This window comes from Telmatherina bonti (assembly GCF_933228915.1).
Source record: "Telmatherina bonti genome assembly, chromosome: 16".
Lineage (NCBI taxonomy): Eukaryota > Metazoa > Chordata > Actinopteri > Atheriniformes > Telmatherinidae > Telmatherina > Telmatherina bonti.
Genome location: NC_136614.1, coordinates 9,498,191 through 9,521,016, shown reverse-complemented (window position 1 = coordinate 9,521,016; position 22,826 = coordinate 9,498,191). Strand labels below are relative to the sequence as shown.

At 44.6% G+C, this 22,826-nt stretch overlaps 4 protein-coding genes across 5 annotated transcripts in view; 3 read left to right on the top strand and 1 right to left on the bottom strand.

The window, feature by feature from the left end:
- brf1b (BRF1 general transcription factor IIIB subunit b) overlaps nucleotides 1-1,970 on the top strand; it is a 28,409-nt gene extending 26,439 nt beyond the window's left edge. The window contains exons 17-19 of one of the 2 annotated variants that reach the window (XM_079255522.1): nucleotides 71-122; nucleotides 339-519; nucleotides 802-1,970. In XM_079255522.1, coding sequence (XP_079111648.1) covers nucleotides 71-122; nucleotides 339-519; nucleotides 802-839 — 271 coding nt within the window. In that variant the 3' untranslated portion in view covers nucleotides 840-1,970. Of the gene's footprint in view, nucleotides 1-70; nucleotides 123-338 lie in introns of both variants that reach the window. The other variant, XM_079255521.1, reaches the window with a different exon arrangement.
- A 125-nt stretch (nucleotides 1,971-2,095) lies between these two features.
- ahsa1a (AHA1, activator of heat shock protein ATPase homolog 1a) lies at nucleotides 2,096-6,696 on the bottom strand. Its single transcript, XM_079255523.1, has 9 exons — nucleotides 6,554-6,696; nucleotides 5,823-6,013; nucleotides 4,695-4,777; nucleotides 4,505-4,622; nucleotides 4,322-4,419; nucleotides 4,102-4,239; nucleotides 2,748-2,849; nucleotides 2,618-2,669; nucleotides 2,096-2,520 (listed from the first exon to the last, which is right to left on the bottom strand). Exons 1-9 carry the CDS (start codon nucleotides 6,631-6,633, stop codon nucleotides 2,363-2,365), a joined length of 1,020 nt encoding a protein of 339 aa, XP_079111649.1. The 5' UTR covers nucleotides 6,634-6,696; the 3' UTR covers nucleotides 2,096-2,362.
- Nucleotides 6,697-8,692: 1,996 nt separating this feature from the next.
- Nucleotides 8,693-16,314, top strand: vipas39 (VPS33B interacting protein, apical-basolateral polarity regulator, spe-39 homolog). The gene is made up of 18 exons (XM_079255912.1): nucleotides 8,693-8,726; nucleotides 9,098-9,190; nucleotides 9,456-9,561; nucleotides 9,647-9,784; nucleotides 9,859-9,897; nucleotides 9,965-10,029; nucleotides 10,102-10,158; nucleotides 10,331-10,423; nucleotides 10,502-10,535; nucleotides 10,627-10,729; nucleotides 11,536-11,563; nucleotides 11,648-11,721; nucleotides 12,239-12,314; nucleotides 12,593-12,727; nucleotides 13,925-13,966; nucleotides 14,045-14,221; nucleotides 14,350-14,439; nucleotides 14,560-16,314. The coding sequence occupies exons 2-18, from the start codon at nucleotides 9,098-9,100 to the stop codon at nucleotides 14,800-14,802; spliced, it is 1,593 nt and encodes a 530-aa protein (XP_079112038.1). The 5' UTR covers nucleotides 8,693-8,726; the 3' UTR covers nucleotides 14,803-16,314.
- Nucleotides 16,315-17,257: 943 nt separating this feature from the next.
- LOC306767623 (putative G-protein coupled receptor 132) lies at nucleotides 17,258-18,355 on the top strand (the record flags this gene model as incomplete). Its single annotated transcript, XM_079255697.1, has 1 exon — nucleotides 17,258-18,355. The coding sequence occupies one exon, from the start codon at nucleotides 17,258-17,260 to the stop codon at nucleotides 18,353-18,355; it is 1,098 nt and encodes a 365-aa protein (XP_079111823.1).
- Nucleotides 18,356-22,826: the final 4,471 nt, after the last annotated feature.

The window sequence follows — 22,826 nt, the reverse complement described above, 5'->3', positions numbered from 1 at the left end:
TCATATAGATCAGCAATCGTCTTCAGTCCTCCTCTTCATCCTGGTGTTTCTTCTTCTGCTGCTGTTTCAGGTTCAGACGCCTCATTTCATCCACACCAAAGAAGAAGAAATCACCTGTTCAGGTAAACAGCAACACAAACACCTGTCTCACCTGAGTGTCCTGTAAAAACCTGAGCCTCCTGTCGCACCTGAGCATCTTGTCGCACCTGTATCTCCTATCGTACCTGTATCTCCTGTCTCACCTGTGTCTCTCTTGAGTCTTCAGTCGTACGCCTGCCAACTGTCTCGCATGTCTCCAGCCTCACCTGTTCTGTGTGATGTGTCGTGATTTGTTTCAGGTCGAGAACACTGTAACCATGGCAACAGAAACAACAACAGAGGCTGTGGCTGAAGCGCCTCCTGATCCCGTCTCAGAAACAGTCTCTGCCTCCAAAGAGGCTCCGCCCCCTGCAGAAGAGGAGGAAGAGGAGGAGGAGGCGGTAGAGGAAGAGTGTGTCAGCGCTCTGCAGCTGGTTGGAGGTTTGTCCAGGTTTCCATTCCAAAGATCTTCACAGGAACATTTCTGATCATGTTTCTGATCGTAGTGATCAACCAACCAATCAGCCATTCATTGATTTATTCTCTATACCATTTAGTCCAGTTAAAGGTCGCGAATGTGACCTCATAATGATGTCAGTGATGCCTACAAACGTCCTCATGTATTGATTCTGTTGCTTCTTTCTAATTGGACAAGAAGAGATCCAATGAAGTCTTGATTGATTGATGGATGGATTGACTGATTTGCTTTGTTTTGTTTTTCAGATTACGGCTGTGAGGCAGAAGAAGAAGAAGTCTTTTAGCACCGTTGACCTTTGTGAATAAACTCCGTCCAGACTGAAGATGTGATGCAACTGAATTTCACACCGGACTCGTGGCTTTAAAGCTCGTTGACTTTTAGATGAGATCAATTGTTTTGTGTAAATATGTTTTCATTGATCACTGATCTTTTTATTGATCCAAGTTCCTGATGTTCAAGTTTGTGTACTTTTGTATCACACACTTTTATCAGCCTCATACGTGTGTGTGTGTGTGTCTGTGTGTGTGTGTGTGTGTGTGTGTGTGTGTGTGTGTGTGTGTTTTAACTGAATTTGTTTCTGATGTAAAAAGAATTATGAGGTAAAAAGAAAACACAACATTCCTTTAAATAAATGACTCTGAAAGCTGAAACCAGTTGTTGTGACTTCAGAACCAGAACCAGGACCCCATAATGAAGCCTGGTCCAGAACCCGCTGGAGCAGCTTCAGAACCAGACAAGCACCTCTTCCTGGAAGCAGGTCTAAAAGAAACTCTAGATCAGCTGAGTTGGTTCAATTAACATCTATGTTGATCTGATACCTGGAGTCACCATGGCAACCAATGACAAAAAAATAGCAGGATAGCAGACTGATCTCCAACCACAGACTATTAAAAAAGTGGGCGGAGCCTCTGTGACGTCACCTGTAAGTTTCTGAAGGGTTGAATTGAAGCTCAGTGGGCGGCTCCCACCATCTTGGAAGATTTTACATTTGAAAATACAAAAATGAGCAAAAATGTGGGGTTGAGAGTGTGGGGGTGGATGATTGACACCCATCAAACTCCAAGCTGTAGCGAAGAGCTAACCAAGCTAACCTGTAGATAACCAGCTAATGAAGGTTAAGTGGGCTTAAGCTAATAAGTGTTTGCTGGATAAAATTCATGGTTGTGCTACACTCTTGCTGCTGGATATCAGATACCAGTCAATGAAAAGGACACGCCCTTTTTTGGGGGAGGGGCGACTGCAGTTTTAGCATTTCCACAAAAATGCTAAAACTGACTTTCTAACATTTTTAACTGTTAGAAGGTTGCTGTTTGTCTCAGGAGGATGATGAGGATCAGAGAGGTTGATTGAGATATGTTTTAGATGTGTCTAACAGTAGATTTCTATGCTTTCCCACTTAGCCTGCTGGACAGTGAGGTTAGACTCTGTTTCAGGACTTGCAGCGGTTTTAGCTGGAGTGACCTGAGACTAGATAAAAACATTGGACTGTTCCTCTAACTCCACACAGCTTTTGCTGAAAACATCGGGAGGAGCAAGATGGAACAAAAAACAGTCTTTTATTCACACCTGACAGGAGCAACATCTGGTTCTGATTGGGCAGTTTGGACTAAATGTGTCCTGGACCCCTCTGTGTCCTCCAAACTAATCTACTGGAGATGTGAACTGTAGATGCTGGAGCAGGATTTATAAAAGCCGACCCATCCCTTTTGATCAGGACCAACTACTTCCTGAGAGGAAATGTTGAGCTTCTCCCTAGAGAGTCTCATCCTGAACCTGCCAGACAGAATCCAGGGTCCAGCTTCTGGATCAGTATCCAAATGTCTGTTTGATGGCCTGGAAGTAGAACCTATTCCAACCCTCCCGGGTAGAGTCCTCCTGTCCTGCAGGGACTCCCCGACACTCCATCCTCAGCTCTGTCTCGTCTCCCCGGTCTTCCAGCTCCAGACTGATGATGGCGTAGTGCTCTGATGGGGAGAAACAAAGTGCAGATGTTGGACTGTCCCTGAATGCAGCAGCAGGTAAGACACGAACACATCCAAGGATCCTAACAGGAAGACTCACCACTGGGCCACGACCTGAAGCGCCACCTCATTTCGATCTTCTGGTCTGGTACCTACACAAGGACTGGCGATGTGGTTACCATGGTGATAAGATACAAACTTACTGACTGGCCAGGTAGCTGTGACCTTACCAGCTGAGTGAATTCGCCACTAACGCTACCATCCATGAGCTGGAACCGTCCTCCTTTCTGTCCGTCCACAACAGCCGGAGAGCGAGTAAACACCTGGACAAACTGGAAAGACAGAACTACGTCAGAACTACAGATCTATATCAGGACTTTAGAAATACATCAGGACTACAGATCTATATCAGGATTTAGAACTACATCAGGGATGCAGAACTACATCAGGACTGTAGAACTACATCAGGACTACAGAACTATATCAGGACTGTAGAACTACATCAGAGAAACAGAACTACATCAGGACTACAGATCTATATTCGGACTGTAGAACTACACCAGGACTACAGATCTATATCAGGACTACAGATCTACATCAGGACTACACAATTACATCAGGACTAAAGATCTATATCAGGACTGTAGAACTACATCAGGGCTACAGAACTATATCAGGACTGTAGAACTACATCAGGACTACAGATCTACATCAGGACTACACAATTACATCAGGACTACAGATCTATATCAGGACTGTAGAACTACATCAGGACTGTATAACTACATCAGGACTACAGAACTACATCAGGACTGTATAACTACATCAGGACTACAGAACTACATCAGGACTGCAGAACTATGTCAGGACTACAGACTACATCAGGACCACAGAACCACATCAGGACAACAGAACAACGTCAGTACTCCAAGACTAACCCATGAAGTTGGGACGTTGTATAAAACAAATGAAAACAGAATACAATGGTTTGACCACTTTCCCGCTTTGCATCAGTCCATTTGATGATCTGAAGTCCAGAGAAGCTGGTGCTGCTCCTGAACATTGGTGTGTTTGGCTTTGCATGGCAGAGTTTTATCTTGAACTTGTAGAGACAAACTTTTTAACCTGACAACGGTTTTTGGTTTTTAATACAGTGCCATCTGAGGGTTCGAATGTCACGGACATTCAATGCTGATTTTTTAGCTTGCCGCTTGTGTGCAGAGATTTCTCCAGATTCTCTGAATGTTTCAATGATATTTTGGAATGTACATAGTGAAAAATTCCTGAAATGGTAAATTAAGAATGGTTCTAAACTTTTGGATTCTTTGCTCACGCAGTTGTTCACAAAGTGGTCAGCCTCGCTCTATCCTTGTGAACCACTGAACCATTTCAGGATGCTCCTTCAATACCCAAGCATGGCACCCACCTGTTTCCAGTCAACCTGTTCACCTGTTGAATGACCTCAACAGGTGTTTTTAAGCATTCCTCAGCGTTTTAGTCTTTTCTTGCCAGCTTTACTGGAAAGTACCACTTCCTGCCCTTTTTGTCTAAGTCTACTGTGGCCCAGCAGGTCTTGTTTGGTACCTCCTGGTTGATGAAGGTTCTGTAGAGTTCATCTGCAGACGTCTGGAACGTTTCCTTCAGGTTAAAGTTGCAGGTTGGGATACGGACGCCCATTGGACAGGGGGTGGGGCTATTTGAACACTTTGGGGCAGGACAAATCTGTAGAAAAATACACAGAGGTCTATGTTCAGGTCCACGCGGTCTTAAAAGCAGCTGGACCAGGACCAAGGCTGGGACCTACCTGAGTTTTGCTGGTCTTGACTTGGTTTTTTTTGGCTGGTGATGGTGCGGGTAGCTTTTGTCCATCAGCAGTGGGAAGGATCATTCCCTGACTAAACTCTGTCAGGTCAGAGGTCACTGTTACTACTGGGTTCATTATTCTCTTCTCTGACTGGCTGTTCCTGATGCCTTTCAGATAACAGACCTGATTTAAGCTGATGAACGTACTCTCCCAGAACCTTCCGGACCGCCTTAATGCCACTTTTCTTCATGAGGTCCAGAAGAGGTGTACTGGGCTGGTCTTTACACAGGGACACTGAAATCTGGAAAGGCGAAAACTCCACATCAATACAGCTACCGATATGTCAGTGTGTGTGATCAAGACTCAGACTCACATCCAGGTCATCTTCATCGTTCTCATCTGACAGGTTGGCCACGTCGACTGATCCTCTGTACTTCACTCCACTGCAGGATGTTCCTGCACACAGGAAGCAGTCAGCACCACAGAAGAAGAACTGTTCCACATACACAGTTCAAGTTCAGGTCTTAGATCATGGAGAGTCGGATGAGGAAACATTAAGACTTCATCTTGTTGTGTGATGAAGCTCATTACAGACTCACTAATCCCAGAAGGGATGGATGGATGGATGGATGGATGGGTGGGTGGTGTGAACAGATGGTTGGATGGATGGATGGATGGTGTAAACGGATGGATGAATGGATAGATAGATAGATGGATGGTGTGAACAGATGGTTGGATAGATGGATGGATGGATGGATGGATGTGTGAACAGATGGATGGATGGATGGATGGATGGAGTGAACAAATGGTTGGATGGATGGATGGATGTGTGAACAGATGGATGGATGGATGGATGGATGGATGGATGGATGGTGAGAACAGATGGTTAGATGGATGGATGGATGGATGGTGAGAACAGATGGTTAGATGGATGGTTGGATAGATGGATGGATGGAAGAATGGATGGATGGTGTGAACAGATGGATGGATGGATGGATGGATGGAGTGAACAAATGGTTGGATGGATGGATGGATGTGTGAACAGATGGATGGATGGATGGATGGATGGTGAGAACAGATGGTTAGATGGATGGTTGGATAGATGGATGGATGGATGGATGGAAGAATGGATGGATGGTGTGAACAGATGGATGGATGGATGGATGGATGGATGGATGGATGGATGGATGGATGGAGTGAACAGATAGATAGACCGATGGAACAGATGGATGGATGGATGGATGGACGGATGGTGTGAACAGATGGATAGATCGATGGAACAGATGGATGGATGGATGGAGTGAACAGATGGATGGATGGATGGATGGATGGATGGGTGGATGAATGGATGGATGGATGGAGTGAACAGATGGATGGATGGATGGACAGATGGTGTGAACAGATGAAGAGATGGATGGATGGTAAACAGATCATGGATGACATCATTGGCACCTTCATGCTGGTTGTGTTCAGGTTGTTACATCATCATGACATCACTCACCCAGCCAGCTGGCTCTCAGCTGCCACTCGTAGAAGAAGAAGAGTTTCCCTTTGCGGTTGTTGATGGAGGCTTCTCCATCCAGCTTGCTGACATCGGTCACCTGACACACTCCCTCTGGTCCCTCCACCCGAACGCTGAGCAGAAGCTGACGGAGGCGCTCTGTCGACCACGAGGAGACGTCCCGCTCTGTCCTGATGGAGGTGGGAGGAGTGTGAGTGGTTCGGCTGTTCCTGACCCCGCCCCCACCTCTGACATCACAGCTTTTAAAATTAACTGCACATGTGTCAACTAACTGCCGGGTCACATAACACACACACACACACACACACACACACACACACACACACACACACACACCAAAAATACTGATCCAAATATATCACACAGATCATTCTGGATGGTTCTTCTTCTGCTGGTGTCAGATATTATTGTTACTATGGAAACAGGTTGAGTGACATGTGTCTGCCACGCCTCCTCCTGATATGAGAGATGATTTTAGCCCAAAATGCAGCCGTCTACACCCACATGATTCCTCTGTTTGTGTTTTTCACCTAAACTCTGATGAGACTGTAAACTTTTCTGTAAACAGACATTTGTTTGTTATAAACATTTATGACATCATCAGGGTGTCACATGACCTACAGAGAGTCAGTCAGAATCTAGACTGGATCCTGAGAGGAAATCAGGTCTGATCATCAATAAAACAACAACAACAACAGCAGCCCACTGACCAGTGCCAGTTGTTGACGTTTGTGGCGTCAGCTCGCTCCTCAACGATCCATCGAGGATCTCCTTCTCCCCATTTTGCCATCCCAGCCGGAGCTTTACAGCAACGTGGAGCGACTCCTCTTAGACTCTGCTGAGGGTGAAACTTCTGGTCTGACCGACTGAAAGATGAAACTTATACTTACTGAGAGGACTTTCAAAATAAAACTCCCTGCAGGAAGCAATCCAACAAAATAAAATGACAGAATTCAGATGTGTCAGAAGTTGTGTAACCAGGAGAAATGGAGGGAGAATAACTCTGGATTAAAGCACTCAGAGAAGGAAACTTTGACTTGTTCTTTTTAGAAAACTGTTAATTAACCTTTACATGATGATTTATCTAATTAATGTATCTACTTATTGACTGGTTGGTTTCTAAAGTCTCTTACTTTATAATTATTATGAGTTTTCAGAAGATGCGACCAGGTACAAATGTTCATGGATGGTTTGAATGATGTCGGGATGAACAGTTTGTTTAGAATATTACTTCTTCCCTCGAGACACTCTGAGTCATTTATTTACAAATAATAAAGATATATTTATCCTTTGACACATATCAACATCTTTTTGTACTGAAAATTGTGTGACACAATACTTGCTAAAATTCAAGCCGGTATCGGCGATACTGATACTGGTCCCAATACGGATACGGATACCGACACAGATAAAGATACCAATTCCGATACTGAAACCAATGCACAAAAACTTAATGTGTCTGAAAAGTACATGAATTCACCTTTCTTCAGGAATCTAAATACTTTTTTTTTCTTGTTTCCACAGGACTTCACACAAGGTCAAATGGAGGCTTGAAACTGGTTTTTGGTGGATTTGGTTCCCGCCTGTGTAAAGGTACCTGCTTGAAACTACATCTTCTATAATTAAAGGAAGAAAAACTGGGATTATTACTGAGACCAGAGTCCAGAGTCCAGACCAGATCCCAGTCCAGGCGAAAACCCAGAACCAAGACCAGATCCAAGTCCAGACAAGAGACCAGACCAGAGGCCAGTCCAAAGTCCAGACCACAACCCAGACCAGAGACCAGATCCAAGTCTAGATCCGAGTTCAGACATCAGACCAGAGTTCAGACCAGAGACCTCAGACCAGATCCGAGTCCAGACATCAGATCAAACCAGAGTCCGGACCACAAACCAGACCAGAGACCAGACTTAACATAAGAAACAAACACAACTGTTGATCTTCTTGTCTTTTTAATAATCAGTATCTAAAGCATAATTTATTATGCTTAATAATAGCAACTTGTTTTTATAATTGCAAGCTTCCAAAACATGTTAATCTCATTTATTTTATGCTACTTGTATGTACACTGACCTGTCTTGGGCATGAAACCTACTGCAGATAAACCGGCCTCATCTTGCACATGCATTTAATAAAGTCCTGTACAAATAAAGTTGAGTTGGATTGAAAACAATGTATATGTGGCAAACCAGGGTGTCATGCCATGACACCCTGGCCATGGGGTTAATGTTGAAGTTGGTGGTGTAATCCTTTTATACTTATCCAACACATCCAACTTTGATTACAGCAGCTCCAAGAACAGCTTCACATGGTATTGATTGATGGATCACTGGTCTTTCTAAATGCTTACTCTTAAATAGGAAAGACGAGTGTAAGTTTATTATTCAGTGAGATAAAAGCCTTATTTTGTTAATAATACCTATACCTCTTTCATTTTTATGCCTTGTGTAATTTTCTTTAAAATATCTAAACAGTTAACTAAGAAGGGCTTCCATGCTGCCATAAATCTCAGGATTTTATATACTGATTCAAATAAAAGTTAAACTCCTATTGCTTGAATATATTTGCAATTACAGACAGATCAAATACAATGCAGGTAGGAAATTAGTGGAAAATATTTTAGAAAGAAAAAGACGGGAATAAAATAAAATTCAACTAGATAATGAGTAAGTAAACATTTTAATAAAACATCATAAATAATACCATAAAATAAATATATAACTAAAGATAAAAAGAACTAAAAAGTCAGACTTAATCCTGTTTACACCGGATGACTCCCGTTGTGTTCAGCGCACCGTGTTAACTACAACTCCCAGAAGCCCTTGCGCGGTCGGAAGCAGTGAAGCCTCCGTCAGCGAGGAAGAAGAGCTGTCGCATCTGAAGGTAAAAACAGCTGATCGATTCTGGTCGATTACTAATAATAATTTTCGCGGTTTGTGATTTTTGTTTTTCCGGTTATGTATTTGTGCAATTACGTCACTGTTTCCGCCTTTTTCCAGACGGAAAAAAAGGTTAAATCCGGATGTTTTTGATAGCCTAGTGCTATTATGCTAATCATGACGTACAGCGAGTCTTCATCATCCTCATAGTCATCCTCAGGAAACAGCTGACTGTATAATCAGCATAAATTTATGACATAGACCTATTGTCATCAGACTAAATTATATTTGTGTTGGCATCAAAAGCTAGCAGGTTAGCATGCCGCATTGTGTTTGACATGAAAGTGCAAATAAAGTTCATTCAAACTGTCCCAGATGATGAAGAGTAAGGCAGATGAGGAAGACTACTGGAACAGCTCCAAGTGTCACGCTTTCACCTTCGATGATGAAGATGACGAGTTCAGCCGGGTAAGACCTGGACCTGGACTGGACCGGGACTGGACCTGGACTGGACCGGGCAGGGACTGGACCTGGACTCGACCTAGATCTGGACTGGACCTAAACCGGGACTGGAACTAAACCGGAACTAGACCTGAACCGGGATAGGATCAGGACTGGGATAGGAGCGGGACCGGGACTGGACCTGGACCTGGACCGAGACTGGACCTGGACCTGGACCGGGACTAGACCTGGGTGACGTTCATGTGTGACGTTCAGGTGTGCTGTGTTTCAGCTGAAGGAGTCCAAGCAGGCGGTGAACAGCATCCGGCGACTGGTGGAGGAAGATGATGATGAAGATGACGTGGAGAAGGTCAGCTGGAGTGGAGAGCCAGTGGGCAGTAAGTCACCTGTCTTCTCACCTGTGCAGAATCCTGGTCTGTGATTGGCTGTAAGGCCATGACGCGTGGCGCCTGTTTCCCTCAGGCATCTCCTGGTCGGTCAAAGAGACAGCGGCGTCCAATCAGAGGACGGACAGAGAGCCCGCCTTCCCCAGAATCCCAGCAGACACGCCGTCCATCAGCAAGAGCCAATCAGGACTCTCTCTGAGCTCTCTGTTCAAAGGTGAGACAGGTGATCAGGTCACATGACGAAGACAGGAGGCGGAACCTGATGACGTGACGTTTGTCTGTCCGCAGGAAAAACCAAAACAGGAAACTTCCAGAACTTCTCTGACGGTGAGTCTGATGGAGGAAGGATGATGAAGGAGAGACGAACGCACGTCTGACTCTTCTTCTCTTGCAGCGCTCAGCGACTCGTCTGTCAGGCTCTTCGCCCCCGAGCTCCGGAAACCAAAATCTGAGTACAAGGTAGCAGCAGGAGTATAATCTGATTACATCACTCTGACGTGCTGATGATGATGTCACTCTTTCTGATGTCAGGACTACGTCGGTGATTGGTCGCCTGAAGAGACGGTGCAGAGACTGCAGCAGGGAAAGGTAACGGCTTCCTGTCTGACCTCGTAGTTCTTCGCTGTACCAGACCATGCGGTACTTCGCTGTACCCGACCCGTGCGGTACTCGGGCGTACCCGACCCGTGCGGTACTCGGGCGTACCCGACCCATGCGGTACTTGGGCGTACCTGACCTGTGTGGGGTGTTTGTGTTGCAGGCGGTGTCTCTGGAGAAGTTCCGGTCTCTGCAGGACAAGCTGCTCCTGCTGGATTTCGCTGTCGTCGCCAACGATGGAAACGTCATCACCGCGGTAACTGCCTACTCAGCACTCTCTCATTCTTTAACTCTCAGAGCAAATTAACCAAACCGACTCCGTCTTCGCTTCCAGGTTCTCATCTACCTAAAGAGGACTCTGTGTAAAGGTGAGTTTCCCTCATCCTGGACCTGAAATCCTGATCCTGGACCTGAAATCCTGATCCTGGACTGGGTCTCTGACTTTGTTTTGCTGCTCAGAGGTTTTATTTCGGGAGCTGGAGTCCAGACAGACGGCGCTGAGACATTTTATCCACTACCTGACTGAGACGGGAGACCAGAGTCTGCTGCTGGAGCTGCTCAGGTCTGGACACACCTGTTAGCTCCGCGAGACACACCTGTTAGCTCCGCGAGACAAACCTGTTAGCTCCGCGAGACACACCTGTTAGCTCCGCGAGACACACCTGTTAGCTCCACGAGACACACCTGTTAGCTCCACGAGACAAACCTGTTAGCTCCACGAGACACACCTGTTAGCTCCACGAGACACACCTGTTAGCTCCGCGAGACACACCTGTTAGCTCCGCGAGACACACCTGTTAGCTCCGCGAGACACACCTGTTAGCTCCGCGAGACACACCTGTTAGCTCCGCGAGACACACCTGTTAGCTCCGCGAGACAAACCTGTTAGCTCCGCGAGACAAACCTGTTAGCTCCGCGAGACACACCTGTTAGCTCCGCGAGACACACCTGTTAGCTCCGCGAGACACACCTGTTAGCTCCGCGAGACACACCTGTTAGCTCCGCGAGACACACCTGTTAGCTCCACGAGACACACCTGTTAGCTCCACGAGACACACCTGTTAGCTCCACGAGACACACCTGTTAGCTCCACGAGACACACCTGTTAGCTCCACGAGACACACCTGTTAGCTCCACGAGACACACCTGTTAGCTCCACGAGACACACCTGTTAGCTCCACGAGACACACCTGTTAGCTCCACGAGACACATCTGTTAGCTCCACGAGACACACCTGTTAGCTCCACGAGACACATCTGTTAGCTCCACGAGACACATCTGTTAGCTCCATGAGACACATCTGGACACACCTGTGCTACCTGAGATCTGTTTTTTCTCATTAACATCTTGTTTCCTCCTGTCCCTCAGAGCCCTCGGCAGACTGGAGGATGTAACGGTATGTACTCATCAGCAGTATTCAGTAGTATTCAGTTTTACTGGTTAGTTGGTTTGGAAACAGGATGTTGATGTTTTTGTGCAGCTGCTCCAGTATAAAGATCACCTGAGTATCACAGATGACAACAAGAGGCGGGACTTCCTGAAGAGCTGTCTCAGGTAAGCAACACCTGGAGGAGACGAGGGAGGGAGGAAGTTCTTGCTGCTGGATCAGAGATATGTTGTTTTGTTTGTTTACATCTTGTTTTCTGTCCAGATGTTTGTTTACAGTCCAGATATGTTTACATTTAGCTTTTTTTCTGTCCAGATGTTTGTTTACAGTCCAGATATGTTTACATTTAGCTTTTTTTCTGTCCAGATGTTTGTTTACAGCTTGCTGTTTTCTGTCCAGATGTTTATTTACAGCTTGCTGTTTTCTGTCCAGATGTTTTACAGTCCAGATATGTTTACATTTAACTTTTTTTCTGTCCAGATGTTTGTTTACAGCTTGCTGTTTTCTGTCCAGATGTTTGTTTACAGCTTGCTGTTTTCTGTCCAGATGTTTGTTTATAGCTTGCTGTTTTCTGTCCAGATGTTTGTTTACAGCTTGCTGTTTTCTGTCCAGATGTTTGTTTACAGCTTGCTGTTTTCTGTCCAGATGTTTGTTTACAGCTTGTTGAACCTTGTTTGTCTCCAGTCTTCCGTTCTCTGCTGAGGACTTGGCTCACGTTCAGGACCATTACACCTTACTGGAGCGGCAGATCGTCGTGGAGGTCAGAAACCAGTTCTTCATCTGGTCCGGTTCTGTGTGTAAAGACATCCTGATCAATGTCTCTGATCAGTTTCAGTAAAAAAGTCTGACTTCCATCTAAATCGCCACCAAGAACAGAACTGTTGGCCACTAAACCTGTTTGCTGTCGCCATCAGACCCAGTTCAAACAGTTAAATCCCAGTCTCAACCAGTGTTTCTCCATGTTGGTAAACACACTGATGGTCCGATGAACCCGACTCTCATGTTGAACCCGGCTCTGTCCCTCCGTGTCGTTGCTAGGCAGCAGATGGTCAGGCGGAGCGAGGAGGAAAGGTGGAAATCTTCCAGAAGTTTCCCAGACGAGCTTCCATCCTCAACATGCCGCTGGTCACCACGCTGTACTACTGTTGCTTGTACCACTACGCCGAGCCCGAGGTTAGCGCCAGATCAACCTAACCAGGCTGGTCCGGATCCAGACACAGTTCTGTACTGGTTTAAATGGAACCAGTTCCCTGTGTCAGCTGATTCAGATTAGTTTTTTATTTTATTAACTCAGATGATCCTGTTTAGCTAAACCAGTCCAGTTTGGGTTAGTTTAACTCAGGCGTGTCCAACGCCGGTCCTCGGGGGCCACTGTCCTGCAGGTCTTCCATGTATCCCTGCTCCAACACACCTGGCTTCTGTTAAATAGATCCAGCAGCCAATGAAGTTCTGCACAATGACTGATTCATTTGAGTCAGGTGTGTTGGAGCAGGGAAACATGAAAAACTTGCAGCATTGTGCCCATCAAGGACCAGAGCTGGACACTCCTGATTTAACTGGTTCAGGATGTCTGGATTAGTTGTATTAGTTGTACTGGATCAGGTGAATTGGATTCATTTGACTGGTTTTGTTGATGTAGATCAGTTGAAGTGGTTTGGTTTAACCAGATCAGATTAACTGTTGGGTTTTTTTTTTTTGTACTGGATCAGATAAACTGGTTTGTTTGAACTGTATTATAAAAACAGATGAACTGGTTTGTCTGAATCGGATTAGATTAACTGGTTTTTTTGTACTGGATCAGATGAAGTGGTTCAATTAAACTGAATCAGATTAACTGGTTCAAGAGAACTGGATTAGATTAACTGGTTTGTTTGTACTTGATCAGAAAAGCTGGTTTATCTGAACAGGATTAGATGAACTAGTTTGTTTGAACTGAATCAGATGAACTGGTTTGGCTGAACTGGATCAGGTGAACTGGTTCGGTTGAACAAGGTCAGATGAACTGCTTTGTTTGAACCGGATCAGATGAACTGGTTTGGCTGGACCGGATCAGGTGAACTGGTTTGTTTGAACCGGATCGGATGAACTAATTCATCTTAACCGGATCAGATGAACTAATTCATCTTAACCGGATCAGATGAACTGGTTTGTTTGAACCGGATCAGATGAACTAATTCATCTTAACCGGATCAGATGAACTGGTTTGTTTGTACTGGATCAGATGAGCTGGTTCCATTGAACTGGATCAGATGAACTGGTTTGTTTGTACGGATCAGATAAACTGGTTCCATTGAACTGGATCAGATGAACTGGTTTGTTTGTACTGGATCAATCCCAGTGGTGTAACTGTGCGTTATTGTGTGTTTGCAGGGAACCTACAGCAGTCCGTTAAACATCCGTCAGACGTTTAAGGTGACATTTGTTTTTTCTGACTGCTGGACGTTAAACTATTTGCTTCGGCCTCCCTGACGACCGCCATCTTTGACTCAGATCTCAGAGAAGCAGTTCTTTGTGACGGCGCTGGCGGCAAGGGCGAAGCTGAAGGCGTGGATGGACGTGGACGCTCTGTTCACCAGCAGGAACTGGCTCGGCTTCACCAAGAAGAAGTCTCCTCTAAGCTTCCATCGAGTCGTCGACATCCTGCACAAAAACTCCGCCCCCACAAAGGTGTGTGTGTGTGTGTGTGTGTGTGTGTGTGTGTGTGTGGGGGGGGGGGGGGGGGGGGGGGGGGGGGGGGGCTGCAGTGAGGGGGGCATTGATTACTGACCACTGATGGTTTGATTGATTCCCGGCAGGTGCTGCAGGAGTACATCGAACTTGTTGACGATGCGGAGATGAGGATCAGTTTGGCTCAGAAACATAAATGTCACGACATCGTTATCAATGTAGGTTCACACTCACCGAGCTCTGTGATTGGTTGCTGACATTAACCCTCTGGACCAATCAGAATCATGCAAGGCGGGGCCATCGTTGTATCAGTAATCCATTTTCTGTCAACCAATCAGACATACCGGGACATGAAGGACAGACAGCTGTTGCTAGGATACCGAGGGAAGGTGGAGCGAGGGTCAGCGGAGGAGAGGAAGATCGACCAGCTGCTCAACAACGTGGTGAGGAAGAGCATCATCATCATCATCATCATCATGCTACCCAGCTCAACTGTTTCTTCTTCTGTTGCAGCAAATCCGCTGGAAAAACTGATGACATCATCCTGCCGAAGAGAGGCTCACCATTACCATGAGAGCTGAAGCAGCCAATCAGCTTCAACGTCTGCGTTCCTGCAACAGGAGTTCTGGTTCCGAGCCCAGTTTTCTGACGAGTCGTCGCTGAGTCAGCGATTAAACATTCCTGAGAGACTTTCTATAAACCCGAGAAATAAAAAGTGGGACAGGTAACGGCTCACCTGCTGAGACGCAGACGCCAGTACCACGTCTGATCCTGTCATGTCGTCATGCTGTCAGGTTAAAGGTCAGCATGAAGTGCTTTATTTCACATTGTTTACATGCCTAAAGAGAAAAACAATTAAAAAAAAAATAAAAAAAAACCATCTCATTGGAGGTCCGTTAAAGTACCGAGTTGGACCCTTATTTTCCTTCGACGTCACAGATTCAAGATGGTTGAAACATTTAGCTTCATACTGACAAGAAGCATCACACAGTTACACAAAACTTATGAAAACATCCCACCATGTTACCATCTCCCGTTCCACCTCATCACCATGTTACCATCTCCCGTTCCACCTCATCACCATGAGAATCTCCCGTTCCACCTCATCCTGATGAGAATCTCCCGTTCCACCTCATCACCATGAGAATCTCCCGTTCCACCTCATCACCATGAGAATCTCCCGTTCCACCTCATCACCATGAGAATCTCCCGTTCCACCTCATCACGATGAGAATCTCCCGTTCCACCTCATCACGATGAGAATCTCCCGTTCCACCTCATCACCATGAGAATCTCCCGTTCCACCTCATCATGATGATGGTAAAAACACGTCATGAAGAACGTCGGATGATGCTGCTGTCCATGTTGGACGTGTTGCGTCATCTCCAACCAGTCTGCCCAGTCTCCTCTGACAACTGGATATTTCCTCTTATTCAGACCATTCTCTGGAAATCCTGGAGATAATCCCAGTAAGACTCAGACCAACAACCATAAATCCCCTTCCTTCCTCACTCTGATGCTCAGTTTGAACTTCATCACATCAACGTGACTAAATCCTGCCATCTGATTGGCTGATTTGGGTGAACAAGCATCCAGCTGTGGGTCTCGTGCTGGTCTAGCATAAGTCCTGATGAGGACGGCAGCAGATCCAGTTGTCTTCAGCAGGAGGCAGCATGGTGTGATCGTCCAGGTCTGTTTTCCAGCTGCAGAGGTTGGATCATCTCGATGTTTACATGTCAGGATGTTTTGATGTGCAGCCTGCAGTACAACCACAGCTCAGCTGGAACAAACATTTCAGACAAACCATCCCTCCAGCTGGTCCCGGGGGTCCAGAGTCATTCCCAGACCAGCCGTCCTGGGTCTCCTGGAAAACCTCACCAACAGGCTAAATAAGTCCGTTTCAGGATTCTCCTGGTTTACATGAAGACAAATCTCTTTAATCACCTGAAATTTACAGAAACTTCGGGAAAAAAAAAATTGATTCTTTTCTTTTACAGATGGAAATAAACTTCAAATCTGAAAGTTATTCATGTAAAAACATGTTTTAACATTTCTAATGTAACCTCTGACTGATCAGAAGTTATTTCTTCTTATTGTTCAGACATTTAATAAATCGTGACTGAATGAAACTGATTAATAAAACATTGATGTTTTTTTTCCTTTCTATTTTTGTGTCAGTTTGTTGTAACCTTGTTTAAGTTAAATAAAGTTTTGTTTAAAAAAAAAAAAAGACCGCAGTCGGCAACCACGTGACTCGCGAAGCTTCGTGGGAGGTGACGTCGCATCACTTCATTCAGAATCAGCACGCGGACAGGGACGGACGGAGCGCGAGCCCGCGGAGGGTTTCTACCTGGGAGGTGGTGCTGATGGAGTTCTGCTGCGGTTCCGGTAAGACTCGGTTCTGGTTCTCTTCTTGCAACATCTCCCTCATCGATTAGTTAATGATTAGAACGATCACGTGACTGATGATGATTTTCATCCTGAAACGTCATGAATGAGTTAAAGTTCATTATTACTGTGAGACCGACTGAAACCAGTTTAACTCAACTGGTTTTAAACCGGTTTCTGTCTCAGATCTTCTAACAGCTGACCAATAAGATTGATTGATTATTTTGGTCTGATCACAGCTGAACTTTTGTCTGAACTGTGAACTTCCTCTGAGAAAATCTCACATCTAGTCAGAGGAGACGTGTCAGAAATGTGCAGGAAAACCTCAAACAGACCGCAAAGCTTCAGGTGAAACGTTTCTGTCAGCATCTTTCAGCTCAGCTCTTCGTCTGCAGCGATGATGATGATGATGATTATGATAAACTATCACATCCAACATCACAGAACATTTAACTTATGACTCCTGTAAAAACGGGAAAAAATAAATGAAGAAATAAAGTCAACATGAGAAAAAAAAACAATTTTAAAATATTTTTCTTTTTTTCTGTGCAGGTGTGAATCCTCTCGCCTGATTGGCCGCCTCTGCAGACTCGTCCTCTGATCTGATTGGCTTCCTGCAGAGACAGAGCTTTGATCTGATTGGCCGTCATGTTGCCGGTAACGGAGACGATCTCCCCGACGGCCAACCTGAACACGACGGAGTGCGAGCTGCCGTACAACGATGGCCGCCTGGCGTTGGTGCTGCTGTACAGCGGCGTGCTGCTGGTTGGCGTTCCTGCCAACTTGCTGACGGTGCTCCTCACCTGGCTGCAGGTGCGGCGGAAGAACGTTCTGGGAGTGTACTTGTGGGGCTTGTCGCTGTGCGACCTGACGTACCTGTGCACGCTGCCGCTGTGGGCGGACTATGTCAGCAGTGGTCACTGCTGGCGTTGGAGTTCCGGCGCCTGCAAAGTGACGGGTTTCATCTTCTTCACAAACATGTACGTCAGCATTTTCCTGCTGTGTTGCATCTCCTGCGATCGCTGCGTCGCCGTGGCGTACAGCCTGGAGTCTCGTGGCCTGCGGAGGCAGCGGCATGCCGCGTACGTCGTGGTCGCCATAGTTGTGGTGGTAGCTGTCGGACACGTCCCCGTCTTCACCATGAAGGAAGGCGCTGCTGCCGATGGCGCTGCTGTTAAGGACATGCAGCGCTGCTTTGAGCCGAGTCACAACAGCGCCACGGTAACGGGGTTCAACTACGCCCGCTTCGTCATCGGCTTCCTCCTGCCGCTGCTGCTGCTTGTGGCGACCAACCGCAGTGTTCTGGCCAACGTGCAGCGCAGCACGGGGCTACAGCGCGGCCAGAAGCGCCGCATCCGACAGCTGGCGGTCGCCGTGGTTCTTCTGTTCCTGGTCTGCTTCGCCCCGTACCACCTGATCCTTCTGGTCCGGGCCATCACCTTCCACCTGCCCCAGCTCGACAGCGCCGCCTGTCTGCTGCAGAAAACCCTCTACACCCCTTACACCATCTCCCTCGGCTTGTCCACCATCAACAGCGCCGTCAATCCCATCCTCTATGTCCTGTCTAGCAAAAACATCCGGAAAGACCTGCAGCGAGGACTGAAGCAGGTCTGCGGCCGGACCCGGCTTGCACCGCCATCCAACAGCAGCCAGAACCAGATCCAGCCGTCCAATAAGTCCATTGAACTCGGGACAGAGACGGAGAGACAAGCAGCACGAACACCAACAACAATCTGCAAGACCTGAAAAGGTCCAAAGCTCAACATCTGCGCTCCAGAAAAAACTGTTTTTAAGAGGTTTAAGAGATGGATACGGTTTGTTTCCCTTCACGCAGCAAACGGAGCAGTACCACCAGAAACCATGGGGGCAGTATCGAGCAGAAAAACTGATGTACAACCAGCACAAGTAACGAAGAAGAAGCAATGATGTTTTTGAACGAGTGGCCTTCTTCGTTTCTTTCTTAGGATGTACATTTTCACAATCTTCTCCACTGTTGTCAAGTTTATTATTGTCTGAGACTGACGTTTGAACTTGAAGGTGAACTAAGCGGCAACCAAAGTGAAGCCTATGCGGAAGTGCCAATAAACTGCAGTTCCCCCTTCATCCACTAGGGGCTGCAAAACAGAACAAATCCCCATAGACTCCCATGTTAAAAAGACCAACTTCACAGCAGAAATAAACATGTTTACAGCCTGGTACAAAAATCCATTTTAGGTTTAACAGGTCAGGTTTACCTTCATGACAACCGTGGGGGAGTGAAATTTTTTCTAACTCGCCCATTTAAAAGTAATTTAATCTCGAAGATCAGCATATTTAGGGGCGTGTCCTTTTGATTGACAGGATCCCAATCTCCCGCTTCAAGTAAGAAGAACGTAAAACAACCATGGTTTTTAGCCGGTTAACAACGTGACTTAGCTGAGCTCAATTACCTCCGTTAGCTCCTGTTATCTCCGTGTTAGCTCTTAGCTAAAGGCAGCTCGGAGTCAATCCATCTTTTTATATACAGTCTATGGGAAGTGCCAATAAACTGCAGTTCCCTGATCATCTACTCGGGGCTCCAAAAAAAAGAGTAAATCCCCATCGACTCCCTTGTTATAAAGACCAACTTCACAGCAGAAATAAACATGTTTACAGCCTGGTACAAATGTTTAATAGGTCAGGTTTACCTTCATTGCAACTGTAAGTGTGTGTTTGAGTGGTGTGTGTGTAATTCATCTGTTAATGTTTTATAATTCTGCATAATTAGGGGCGTGTCTTTTTGACTGAAAGGTATCCAGTATCCTGCAGCTAAATGGCAGAGTGAAGCACTACCACGGATTTTTAACCAGATAACTTTGGCTCGCCTACCTCCGTTAACTGGTTAGCTTCCATTAGCTCCAGGTTAGCTCTTAGCTGCAGGCAGCTTGAGTTTGATTCTTCAGAAATGTACGGGGGGGGGGGCAACGTCAGGGAGGCTCCACCCATCTTTTTATATACGCTGATGAGGTGAACATTGCGCAGCCCTCGAGTGGATGTGTTGCAATACAACCCCGCCAACTTAAAGGATACATGGATGTACGAGGACTGCGTAATTTGAAACAGACGTACCAAATTACGTACATAAAAAGAGCATAAATAATGAGATTTAAGGGGGATTTACACTGTAAAATGAACCTTAGTCCGTTTTTTCCAGTATTAGTTTGTTTGGAGTAGTGTGAACGTTCATTCACATTGACTAATGAAGCAAACTAGGATCCGCTTGAAACCAAGATTTCAAGCGGATCTTGGTTCACTTGCAATTATTTTTGCTCAATAAGACTGTTTGCTTCTTCCTTGTGTCTTAGATAACATCACGTATGTTAGCAATGTTAGACCAATGTTACCAATGTCACGAATGTTATTTATCTCCTCTCAACTGTTTTGCAAATACTTTTTAATTTTATACTGTTCTGTTGTGTTATCAACACAATTGTACATGGAGCCTGCAACTACTAAATTTCCCAAGTTGGGATAAATAAAGTAAAAAAAAAAAATAAAAAAAATAGAATCTTCTGCTGTTTGCTTGCAGCAGAGAGGAAATAACACAGGACAAGTTAGGGGGTTTTCCTGAGAATATCCAGGAAATATCTGAGGAATATTGTGTAACATCAGTTGTTGTAACAGCATGAAGTTGTTCAGGTAGTTTTTAGTTTAAAAGCAAAGTAAATGTGTGAAATTCCTTCCGAAACACACAAATTCCTCTGGTGTGAATGTGCCAGAGACTTGGACAAACATTTATATAAAGGTTTGTGCAATTTGAATTAAGTTATTTCCATTTGATATTTGTTACTTAATGTTTACTGAACAAAATCACCAAACTGCATAAAAAGATTTTATGTCGGCCATTTGTCCCAGGTGCTTTGATATATTTAGCTTTTTTTTAGTATAAAAAAAACTATATATTTTTATATTTAATTTGTTTATTGTACTTTTCCTTTTTTTTTTAAAACTTTTAATTCTATGTATTAATATATTTATGTGTGTATGGTTTTTTAATATAATGGGAGCTGATGCACTGTGAAAGTATGATGATGTAAAACCCTCTTTGGTTCATTGAAAACGACCAACTTTTGTCACAATTTCAATAAATGTCTCAACATTGTTTTTTCTCCATCCGGCCTGTTCCCACGGAACGGCCAAATAAAAAGGGGAGGGACTTTATTTCAATGCAGCCAATCACAAGCGAGGAAAGTTTACGATCATACCATTATATGAAAAAGGTAAAGGAGGGGGGGTTAGTGTTAGGCAGATTTAAAAAAACAAGGAGTGTAGTGGTATGGGCCATTTTTGGTACAAAACTTTGCTGGAAAAGCTTTTGTTCACGACTTCATGCTCTTCTTCAGAAGATGACAATAATTTTAGCTATCGCTTGGTCATAAACTAAAAATACACAACAGGTTTTTTTTAAAATGGACATTTTATTTTTTAAAGTTGGCTTTAAAGAGTTAAAAAGAATAAAAATTAGTAATTTTGAGGTATTTCTAATATGTTTTTATTATAAAAGCAGATTTGTGGCATCCACCCAACTAGCTACTGTAGTTAGTTAAGCCAGTCAGTGGCTTAGCGTTGTAAAAAGTATTGCTGGGAAACAATCTCATTTGATTAATTTTTATAAGTGATCTTATCTCAGTGCTAAGATTCATAAATAGCACTAAAACATTTTAGCTAAGAGCTCCTTCTTTACACCTCTTCACAAAGCTGCTGAGAGTAACGTCTCCTGAGTCGCTGAGAGAATAGTCAAGCTGAGAGAAGGGGCGGAGTTTACCCCGTTGCTATGGATGATGTCATGTTACCCGACACTGTGATTGGCTGTCTTGGGTCTGATTATTTTAAGTCTCTTCTCAGTGAATTCATGACAGAGATGTTGCAGGATAGCAATGTGCAAACTTGGGCAAGAAATCTTCACAAATTGTAAGTCTGTGATTTTATTTAAAATAATTGACAAACTACGTTGATTATGCACGTTTTTCAGGCCAAATAAAATCAGCTTTTTAAGCACAAATTCAGTGTGTATTTCAGCTCTTTGTGAATTTGACCTTCGGTCTCTACAAAAAAGCTGAGACATGAGGTTGTTCCACACGTGTTGCTGCGTCAGACTAAACTCACCTTGAACGCCGCAGAAAATGTAAAGTATATATAAAATATAAGATTTCTCACTATAAGAACTCAATACTCTCAGGGGAATTTAGAAGACAGCAGCTCAGTTCATCATGTCATGTCTGATGAGGAACTAAAGCTGGAAAAAGGGAACCTGAGCAGTTTCACAAATATTTTTAAGAGAAGCTGATGATGATGATGATGAACACCTGGACACCCCAAGACAGTAAACGATAGGAAAATTTATTGTAGTTTGATTATAGTTTAACAGTGATTACTATCACCCCTTTCATCACCATGGAAACAAGCAGGACTCTGATCACCGTGGAAACTCCCAGAGCCTTCATGATTCATTTGAAACACGAGCAGAGTCAGAGTTTTTAGAGCTGAAATAAAACTTTTAACCACAAACATTACAAGTAAAACATGGTTTATGTCCCACGCTGATGAGACAGATGTTTTTGTATGTTTTTCTTCCATTTGCACGAAACTGTTTGGAGTTTTAACTGTGTTTGATTTGGATGCTAATGTTTCTAGCTTAGTTTCTCCTCATTTTGTTGCTATGCTACATGTTAGCATCGCTGCTTCCTGCAATCACCTGTCCTGCATTTTCTCTCCCCTTTACAGAAGAAGGTAATGCTTAAACACATCCAGCTGTAATTTAAATAATTCATAAATGCTAAATTAAGCTAAAATAGAAGCTTGAAGACGCTAAATAAAGGGTCGTTAGCGAGAACAGTTTGACATTTGACATTACTTTATGGCCCTTTCATCTTCCACGACAGAAAATCAGTTAAAAATACATACTTTTTTTTTTTTGTTTCCTTTACCATTTTCACATTTTCAGCCACCTGAAGAGGACCATCACATTGCCTGGCTTGTTGTGACACTGTGGCACCAACCATCTATGAGACCTCCATCTATCTGTACCGTCACTCATCATTGTGTAAAAGTGTTTGAAAATTAGTTTTGATGCGTTTCTGCAGACGTTTCAGGAAAATTACAACATGCTTGATGCAGCCTCTGGAGAGACTGATGTTGGCCCCGCCCCTTTTCCATCAACTGGTGTTACCACCAATACATAAGACTAAATCACTAGTCA